Source organism: Carlito syrichta, unplaced genomic scaffold (genome assembly GCF_000164805.1).
Source record: "Carlito syrichta isolate Samal-C Ts95f unplaced genomic scaffold, Tarsius_syrichta-2.0.1 Scaffold107910, whole genome shotgun sequence".
NCBI classification, from domain to species: Eukaryota; Metazoa; Chordata; class Mammalia; order Primates; family Tarsiidae; genus Carlito; species Carlito syrichta.
This window is the reverse complement of record NW_007052006.1, coordinates 28326-38194: the sequence shown is the minus strand read 5'-3', so window position 1 is coordinate 38194 and position 9869 is coordinate 28326. Positions and strand designations below refer to the sequence as shown.

At 63.3% G+C, this 9869-nt stretch overlaps 1 protein-coding gene across 1 annotated transcript; it reads left to right on the top strand.

The window, feature by feature from the left end:
- Positions 1–2: 2 nt before the first annotated feature.
- On the top strand, positions 3–9648 carry SREBF1 (sterol regulatory element binding transcription factor 1). Its single transcript, XM_021717159.1, has 16 exons — positions 3–23; positions 2906–3337; positions 4398–4585; positions 4689–4826; positions 4906–5127; positions 5756–5870; positions 6055–6275; positions 6498–6699; positions 6822–7000; positions 7199–7460; positions 7545–7711; positions 7882–8050; positions 8564–8678; positions 8975–9088; positions 9176–9302; positions 9482–9648. The coding sequence occupies exons 1-15, from the start codon at positions 5–7 to the stop codon at positions 9186–9188; spliced, it is 2556 nt and encodes an 851-aa protein (XP_021572834.1). The 5' UTR covers positions 3–4; the 3' UTR covers positions 9189–9302; positions 9482–9648.
- Positions 9649–9869: the final 221 nt, after the last annotated feature.

The window sequence follows — 9869 nt, the reverse complement described above, 5'->3', positions numbered from 1 at the left end:
AGCCATGGATTGCACATTCGAAGGTATTTGGGGGAGCGCTCCCAGCCGTTGTTGCAATGCCTCGGTCTCTGCTGCGTGTCACCATCCCGAGTCCTCATGGGGGGATGTCGGGGAACTGTAGCAGAAAAGAGCCCCTCCTGAGGGAGAGGGCTGTGCCACTTACTGGCTCACTGGGGAAGTGGGTGGGCTACCGCCCGGCCTCATTAGTCCCCCTGCGGCACGAGGGAAGGGTTTGCTCAGAGACCTTACAGCAGCACCCCGGGACCTAAGGGGGGTCTGGAGGGAAAGGGTGGCTTTCTCCACATCCTCTGCCCCCCCTCGGGGCAGGGCCAGGAAGAAGCAGGAGGAGGGCCCGTTTTCCTTTGTCGGACCTGTTTGGTCCCCCTTCTTTTTGTGGGCGTCTTAGGCTTTCCCGGCAGAGTGGGAGCCCTGGATTGTCAAAACTGTCAGTTTTTCTTTCAAGCCTCAGTTTCCCCCGTGTGTCAAAAGGACTCAAGTGGACTGGTGTGAAGGTTGGGAGATGCTGTAATTGACAGTCCAGTATTTCCTGCATCAACCAAGAGGGTCCACAAACTGGAGGGTTTCTGTGTGAGGACCCAGGGGTGCTGAGCCTGCCCCCACCTCCTGCTCTGACCGTGGCCCTGGGAGGAGGTCCCCCTCCTGCAGTAACTTTCCTGCCTGGGCACCTGTCAGTAGGCCATGTTGAGTCCTCACCCTGTGCTGGCCTCCTGCTGGGCAAAGCCTCAGGCAGCCCTGCTGCAAAGGTTTAATCTTCCCTCTTATACAAAGGAGGAAACTAGGGCCCAGTGAGAGGAGGTGGTGGGCAGGGCTGAGGATCCTGAGAGCACTGGGGGCCCCTGGCTGCGCTCATGGGTTCTGTAGAGCACTCTGACCCAGTGGGTGGCTGCTGCGAGTGGGTTAGAGGGCCCTGGGCTGAGCCAGTCAGGTCGCTGGTCGCCAGCTGGGGGAGAGGGCCCATGGCCAGGCTGGGCTGAGGCAGGAAGTGTGTCTCCGTCTGTATGAGAAGGAAGGAGTCAGGACAGGCAGCACTTGCTTTTATAGAGGTGAAACCAAAGCCCTGAATGGCTGGGCCTGGGTCTTGAGGCTACTTGGCTGCAGGCAGGGCCTGGGTGTGTGCCCAGAACACGGAGACACGCTGGTTGGCAATGTGGCCAGCAGCTGACTTGGCCCCAAGCCTTGCTCTGTCCCTCTGAGTAAGGGGCTGGCGATGGCAGCTTCGCTCCTAGCTTCTTGGTGGGGCAAAGAAAGGCAGAGGCGATAGGTTTGTCATTTTGCAGCCCTGAGTTAGATTCCTACTGCTTGCTCTTGGGCTGTTTGTGGCCCACTCTGAACCTCAGTGTCCTTTCTTGTCTCCAAGATGAGACGAGTTCATCTTCTGAGGCCAGTGGTTAGGGCATTAAGATCAGAAGTTAGGCCGGTAGGGTCTCCATACAACCCAGTGACTTCATTTGTAGAAGGGGGCCGATGATCACACCACCCTCTTGGAGCTGTGTGTCGGGGGATGAGGAGCCCACCAATGTGGGTGGCCCCAGGGTGGGTCTGGCTCTTGGTCCAGACCCGCCCTGCTGGCATGGACCCCAACCTGTGAGACTTCCCTGCATGAATGAGGACCCTGCTCTCGCCTGGGGTCCTCTTGGGGGATGGCCCTGTCTGCCACCATTCCTCTCTGGGGATCGGGAGGGGTGAGACCTGGGCTGCACAGTTGGTCTGGCCATGGAGGATCCCTCCACCTCCTCAGGGCTTTGAGCCATCCTTTCTCTCTCTGCACCCTCTCTTCCCTCCATAAATTGGGGGGAAGGAGAGGTTACCCAATCAGCAGTCTCTACGCTGCTCTCACAAATTTTGTGCCCAGAGGACCCTGCTGGGCAGCCTTGAAGGAAGAGACCAGGAGTGGCCAGTTGGTGGGGTGTGGGGTCCATCGTGGCTGTGTGAGGACCCTCTCAGCCCGCTTCTCCCCTGCCCTAGGCTTCCTCCTCCCTCTGGCTATGGCATCCCAGCTCCTCCTAAGGACTGGACCTGCTGGACCTGTGAGGCGTGCTCCCGTTTCACAGATTGAGAAACTGAGGCCCCAAGTGGGGCCGGGGCAAAGCTGTACCTGGGCCTTGGGATTCCTTTTGCCCTGGGTGGGGTGGGTGCTCCTTCACCAAGCCAGGTCCTGGGTGTGTGCATGGGGGGGGGTAAGGAGGATGGTGGAGTATAGGGAGGGCAGGAGAGGCTTCTAGAAGGGCTTGCCACCTCCTGGGCAAGCGCTTGGAAGTGTGGGCGTATGTGTGTGTATGTGAGGACTCAAAGGAGGATGTCTTTATGAAGACAGGAATAAAAGGTCATGGCCATCCACATCCAGATGTAGGACATCCCAGCTCCCCAGAACGTTGCCTGGCTCTAGGCTGGGACTTTTGTCTGTCTTGTTTACGGCCAGGAACAGTGCCGGGCATAGTGAATGAGTGAATGAATGAGTGAATGAATGAATGAATGCAGCCTGCTGTTTGCTGTGGACTGAGGATGTTGTCAGATGTTCCAGCAGGTGTCAGGTGGTGGGATGCTCAGGCTTTGAAGTCTGCAGTCTTGGCCTGACCCCGGCTCAGCCCAGCCTGACTTGGGGCCAGCGGGTGAGCCTGTGGTGCCCACCTTGTCTGGGGGATGCAAGGGCCATTTGATACGCTGGCAACACTGGGCATTGCTCTAGATGGCATGGGTGCCTGAGAAATGACTGCGTCTGGGGGCTCTGGCCCCGTGGGTGGCTTTCTGTCCCCAAGGCACAGCTGTGTGCGGACGAGGGCTGTGCGCGTGGGTTTGCGTGTGTGCGTGTGTGTGTGCGTGCCACGCCGTTCGGGGGCCAGCTCTGTGCCACTGCTGTTCACAGCCCCTCTTTTCCTTTTCACAGACATGCTTCAGCTCATCAACCACCAAGACAGCGACTTCCCCGGCCTGTTTGACCCCCCCTATGCCGGGGGCGGGGTGGGGGGCACGGACCCAGCCAGCCCCGATGCCAGCGGCCCAGGCAACTTGTCCCCACCTCCTGCCACACTGAGCTCCCCTCTCGAAGGCTTCCTGGGGGGGCCCAAGGCAGTGCCCTCACCCTTGTCCCCTCCCCAGCCTGCGCCCAGCCCACTGAAGATGTACCCATCGGTGCCCACTTTCTCCCCGGGGCCTGGTATCAAGGAGGAGTCGATGCCACTGAGCATCCTGCAGACCCCCACCCCACAGTCCCTGCCAGGGGCCCTCCTGCCCCAGAGCTTTCCGGCCCCAACCCCACCGCAGTTCAGCTCCACGCCTGTGTTGGGCTACCCCAGCCCTCCTGGCGGCTTCTCTGCAGGTAAGGGGTGTGTGTGGTGGGAGGGGACAGCCGGGTTGGGCTGCCAGGAGCACTGGAAGAAGCATCTGCTGAGGAACCTGCAGACTTTATTTTTTTATTTTTATTTTTTTGGAGAGATGGAGGTCTCGCCAAGTTGCCTGGGCTGGTCTCTAACCCCCGGATTCAGGCAATCCACTTGCCTTGGCCTCCCAAAGTGTCGGGATGACAGGCTGAGCCACCGAGCCTGGCCAATCTGCAGACTTTAGAAATCAGATCTCCAGGCCAGATGCAGTGGCTCACCTGTAATCCCAGCACTTTGGGAGACTGAGCTGGGAGAATCCCTTGAGCCCAGGAGTTCAAGACCAACCTAGGAAACATAGCGAGACCTCCTCTCTACAAAAAATTTAAAAACTAGCTGGGCATGGTGGTGTGCACCTGTCGCCCCAGCTACTAGGGAGGCTGAGGTGGAAGGATCGCCTGAGCCCAGGAGGTTGAGGCTGCGGTGAGCCATGATCGCACCACTGCACTCCAGCCTGGGTGACAGAGTGAGACCCCAACTCAAAAAAAAAAAAGAGAGAGAGAGAAAGAAATTAGGTCACTACTTTGAGACCAATGTGTTCTTGTTGCTGGGTTACGTGTTGCCTCCTGCTAGAGGCTGGGCTGGAAGCTGGCTCATTTGCATCAGAGTCCAGCAGGGGCTGTCCATAGGAAGTCCCAGGGCTAGTGACTTACCCAAGGCCACATGATGATAGAGACCCAAAGAGCAGGTTGAAAGTGGGTGAGTTTGCACTCATAAGCAGACCTTGAACAATTATCATAATACTGTAAGAAAGGGATTAGCAGTAGGGGGTGGGATTGACAACTGAGGGAAACTGCCAGGGGAGGGAGGGGCACACCTCATCAACAAGGGGGCCTGCATAATGAACATGTGAATTGTACCCCACATCTTTAAAATAAAAATATTAAAAAATGAAAGAGAGAAAGAGATAGAAAGAGAGAAAGAGAGAGAAAGAAAGAAAGGAAACGAAAAGAAAGAGGGTGAGGACAGCCCGTGACCATAGCCTGGGCTTTTTCTCTGCAGGGACCCCTCCCGTGAGCACCCAGCAGCCGCTGCCTGGCCTGCCACTGGCTTCCCCGCCAGGGGTCCCGCCCGTCTCCTTGAATCCCCAGCTCCAGAGTGCAGCCCCCCACCAACTCCTGACGGCCACAGCTGCCCCCGCAATGACCCCCGGGACAGCCACCGTGGCCTCGCAGATCCAGCAGGTCCCGGTGAGGGGGTCTGAACCGGAGCTGGGAAGGGGGCGGCGGGAAGGGGGCGGCCCCCGGCCCCCGGCCCAGACGCACAGTGCTCACCAGGCCCCGCCCACCCCAGGTCCTGCTGCAGCCCCACTTCATCAAGGCGGACTCGCTGCTCCTGACGACCATGAAGACCGACGTGGGCGCCTCTGTGAAGGCGGCGGGTCTCGGCCCGCTGGTCTCCGGCACGGCCGTGCAGACAGGGCCCTTGCAGGTGGGAGGCACGGCCAGGGCGGAGGGCGTGGGGCCGGCATCCTCACGTGCCCCCCGGTGACGCGTGCTGGGCTCCACAGACCCTGGTGAGCGGTGGGACCATCCTGGCGACGGTGCCCTTAGTCGTGGACGCCGACAAGCTGCCCATCAACCGACTGGCAGCCGGCAGCAAGGCCCCAGGCTCGGCCCCGAGCCGCGGCGAGAAGCGCACTGCCCACAACGCCATCGAGAAGCGCTACCGCTCCTCCATCAACGACAAGATCGTGGAGCTCAAGGACCTGGTGGTGGGCACCGAGGCAAAGGTGCGGCAGAGGCCCGTGGAGGCACAGGCTGGGGGTCCCGGGAAGAGGCTGGTCTGAGCCTCTGGGAGAGCGAGACGGGCTGAGGCTAAGCCTGGACAGACGGGACCTTGGGGCTTCAGCCTTCCCGGGCCTGGCCGGCCCGACTGTTCAGTTAAACTTGATTGTGGGCCTCCTGACCGAAGGGCGCGCTGTCCTAGACATTGGGGTGCGGATAGACATGCTGCCTCAGCCAGCTACCTTCTAGCGGGGGAGATGGACAAGTTATGTGAGTGAGTGTCAGAGCCCGCCACGTGGGGCTAGGATGGCAAGAGGGCAGGTCTGCGTGAGTAGTCGGGGAAGGTCCTGTTCAGTGACGTGATCTGTGAGCAGAGACCCGGAGGCGAGGGAGAAAGGCGTGACCACGGTGGTCATGGTAACGGCAGCTGGTTGGACACTGGGCACACACTTTACCTGCTGATCCTTGTGCCCACCTGGGAGGTAGGTATACGAGGGGAGGAGCGTTCCAGGGAGAAGGAACACGTGCAAAGGTCCTGAGGCAGCTGTGTTGCAAAGCAGCTCTGCGCTGCCTTGCTGGGGCCCCTTGCCGGGCCTGACCCGCCACCTGCGCTCTCTCCCTCCCACCCTGCAGCTGAATAAATCCGCCGTCTTGCGCAAGGCCATCGACTACATCCGTTTTCTGCAGCACAGCAACCAGAAGCTCAAGCAGGAGAATCTGAGCCTGCGCTCGGCTGCCCACAAGAGCAGTGAGTCCTGGCCTTGCTTCACCCTGTCCAGGCCTCTCCTCTGGCCTGCTCTGCCCGGGCTCTGGCCCTGCAATGGCCCTGGCTCCTGCCCTTACCTCACCCTGTCCCAGCTAGACCAGCGCCCACCCCCCTGCTTCCTGCCCTCAAGACCTTCACCCCTCCTCTGTTCCTTCCTGGCTCCCAGAACCTCTGAAGGACCTGATGTCACCCTGTGGCAGTGGAGGAGACACGGGTGTCCTCACGGAGGGCGTGAAGACCGAGATGGAAGACACACTGACCCCGCCACCCTCGGATGCCGGCTCGCCCTCCCAGAGCAGCCCCTTGTCCCTTGGCAGCAGGGGCAGCGGCGGCGGCGGCAGTGGCAGTGACTCAGAGCCGGACAGCCCGGTCTTCGAGGACAGCCAGGTTGGGCCCCGCAGCGACACCCCCTGCCCCCTCAGCAGCGCCCTCTGAACCCCGGGGCCGGGTCAGGGAGAGGCCCCTAACAGATCCTGCCTCCCAGTTTACAGACATCATAACTGAGGCCTGGGGCCCCGCAGCAAGGGGGGCGGAGTCCCGCCTCCCCTGCCCGGCCCCCTGCTCTCTGGGCTCCCTGCGACTCTGCTCTCACCCGCTTGCCCCCTCCAGGTGAAGCCAGAGCAGCGGCTGTCGCCCCCCAGCCGGGGCATGCTGGACCGCTCCCGCCTGGCCTTGTGCGTGCTCGTCTTCCTCTGCCTGTCTTGCAACCCCTTGGCCTCCCTGCTGGGGGGCCGGGGGCTTCCCAGCCCCTCGGACACCACCAGTGTCCACCACAGTCCTGGGCGCGCCATGCTGGGCACGGACAGCAGAGGTAGGAAAGGCCAGCCTGGGCGTCTTGGGGAGGGACTCTGGAGAGTGCGGACCCCAGGTCTGTGGGCTCAGGGACGGTGGGTTTCCTGGGAGCTGTGTCCCAAGCCCTGCCTCTGCCCACAGACAGCCCTGGCTGGGCCCCATGGCTGCTGCCGCCCCTGGTCTGGCTGCCCAACGGGCTGCTTGTGCTGGGCTCCCTGGTGCTTCTCTTCGTCTACGGAGAGCCTGTCACCCGGCCCCACTCGGGCCCTGCCGTGCACTTCTGGAGGCATCGCAAGCAGGCCGACCTGGACCTGGCCCGGGTGAGGCCAGGCTGGCCCTGGGTGGCCCTGGGCCCCAGGCTGGGAAGGGGCTGGGCGTCACCCCCCGTCTCCTCTCTGTGCTCACCGTGAACCTGCCCTGTTCTCCCTGTTCCCCTCTACCCACCCCCAGGCCCCAGAGAGCCCGGGGGAGAGAGGCTTTGACCCCACTTTTCTCACCTGGAAACCCCTCTTCCCCAGGGGGACTTTGCCCAGGCTGCCCAGCAGCTGTGGCTGGCCCTGCGGGCGCTGGGCCGGCCCCTGCCCACTTCCCACCTGGACCTGGCCTGTAGCCTTCTCTGGAACCTCATCCGCCACCTGCTGCAGCGTCTCTGGGTGGGCCGCTGGCTGGCAGGCCGGGCAGGGGGCCTGCAGAGGGACCGCGCCCTGCAGGCGGATGCTCGCGCCAGCGCCCGGGACGCCGCCCTGGTCTACCACAAGCTGCACCAGCTGCATACCGTGGGTATGGCCGGGCGCGGACCTGGGCCTGAGGGGCTCCCTGCCGCCTCGGCGCCACCCCCGGCCCCACGCCCTGCCTGCTTTCCAGGGAAGTACACAGGTGGGCACCTCACTGCCACCCACCTGGCGCTGGGTGCCCTGAACCTGGCGGAATGTGCTGGGGACACCGTGCCCGTGGCCACACTGGCCGAGATCTACGTGGCAGCTGCGTTGAGAGTGAAGACGAGTCTCCCACGGGCCTTGCATTTTCTGACAGTGAGTGGGTGGTGGGCTGCCTGGGAAAGGGCTGGGGGCTTCTGTGGGCTAGGGGCTGTGGAGGATGTGGCAGCTGGTCGCCTGGTGGGCTCCAGGCCACGCCGGGGCTCAGCCTGGGCGGAAGCCCCTGCCTGGGCTCAGTGTGACCGCCTGGCTCCCTTCCTCCACAGCGTTTCTTCCTGAGCAGCGCCCGCCAGGCCTGCCTGGCGCAGAGTGGCTCGGTGCCTCTCTCCATGCAGTGGCTCTGCCACCCTGTGGGCCACCGTTTCTTCGTGGATGGGGACTGGGCCGTGCGCAGCGCCCCGCGGGAGAGCCTGTACAGCTTGGCCGGGAACCCAGGTGCTCCCGCCCGTCTCTGTCCCTTGTCTTGTCTCTCTCCCCATTCCCATCCAGCCACTGGTCCCCTTGCGTTTCTGGGTGTCTCGGCCCCCTTAGTTCCGCTCCCCACTGTCGGGTGTTGTGGGGGCTGCAGCGTGGGGAAGGCCTGGCCGGGTCGCTGTTCCCGTAGCAAGCAAAGGGACCTGGGCAGGGAGCTGGTTTGGGAAGTGGCCCCAGGCAGCACCGCCGTGTGAGGAAACCAGGCAGGAAAGGGCAGAGCCAGGAACGGTGCCCTGACACATGGTTGCCTTTTGGAGGCAGCAGTGGGTAGGGCATCCCACCCATGACCCCACCCGAGCTGGGGCTTGCTGTCTGTCTTTGGTGGGGGGCTGCTCCCAGGGCCAAGCTGCCACTTCAGAAGGCTTCTGGGTGTGGCCCCGGCCTGTCCAGGACAGAGGCCTTCATGTGGAGAGGGGCCTGTGGAGAGAAGGGTGGGCCCCTGTCCCCCACCCCACTCACCCCTCCTCCCCACAGTGGACCCCCTGGCTCAGGTGACTCAGCTGTTCCGGGAACATCTCTTGGAGCGAGCACTGAACTGTGTGGCCCAGCCCAGCCCCAGCCCCAGCCCTGGGTCAGCGGACGGGGACAAGTAAGTGTCCCTGTGCCCTCCTCCAGGCAAGACCCCCCAACATGGAGTCTGGGAATGGCTCTGTCCATGGTCTGTGTGGCGGTCGGAGCCGGGCTGCCGTCCACTTGCTGTGTGCCCTTAGGTAGGTCCCCTCTGGGTTCATTTTCGCCACCAGCCTGGCAGGAGGAGACAGTGGCACTTTGTAGAGCCAGGGGGTCAGGCCGTGCTCTGGTGGGCAGCGGGGACAGGCCAGCACCCTTCCAGGAGCCCCAGGACCCCTGCCGCCTGTCCTGACGGCCAGTCCTCTCCTGCCACAGGGAGTTCTCAGATGCCCTTGGGTACCTGCAGCTGCTGAACAGCTGTTCCGATGCTGCGGGGGCTCCTGCCTGCAGCTTCTCCATCAGCTCCAGCATGGCCGCCACCACCGGTGAGCCCTCAGGCCTGCCCAACTCCCTTCTCAGCTCCAGGTGCAGCGGGGCCTGAGAGTAAAGGGCTCCCACCCCCCACTGCAGGCACAGACCCGGTGGCTAAGTGGTGGGCCTCGCTGACGGCTGTGGCGATCCACTGGCTGCGGCGGGATGAGGAGGCGGCCGTGCGGCTGTACCCGCTGGTGGAGCACCTGCCACGGGCCCTGCAAGAGTCTGAGTGAGTGCCTGGCCAGGGCCCCTTGCCCTGGGGCCTGACCCTCCCTGGGGCCTGACCCTCCCCGGCCCTGGGATTGCTGTGGAGCTTGCCACCCTTTCTTCCCCAGGGAGCCAGAACCCGGGTCTCCGTGAGGGCCTGCGATCTGGTCTGACCTGCCTCCCCTGCTCTGGTCCCCACAGGAGACCCCTGCCCAGGGCGGCGCTGCACTCCTTCAAGGCAGCCCGGGCCCTGCTGGGCTGCACCAAGGCGGAGTCTGGCCCGGCCAGCCTGGCCATCTGTGAGAAGGCCAGTGGGTACCTGCGGGACAGCCTGGCCTCCACACCGGCCGGCAGCTCCCTCGACAAGGTGAGGGGTGGGGCCGCGGGCCTGGCAGGGCTGGGAGTCTCCGTGTGCCACTCTCTGGTTGTTCCCCCTCAGGGACCGCGGGAGTCCTTGGGGTGACAGTCCGAGCGGCGCAGGTCTGGGGGTCTGGCTGACCTTGCTTTTGGCTCGGGCTCGAGTCCACGGGAGAGTGGCTGCCCTCTTCTGGCCTCAGTTTTCCCACTCCCAGGGGGGCGGCCCGCACCG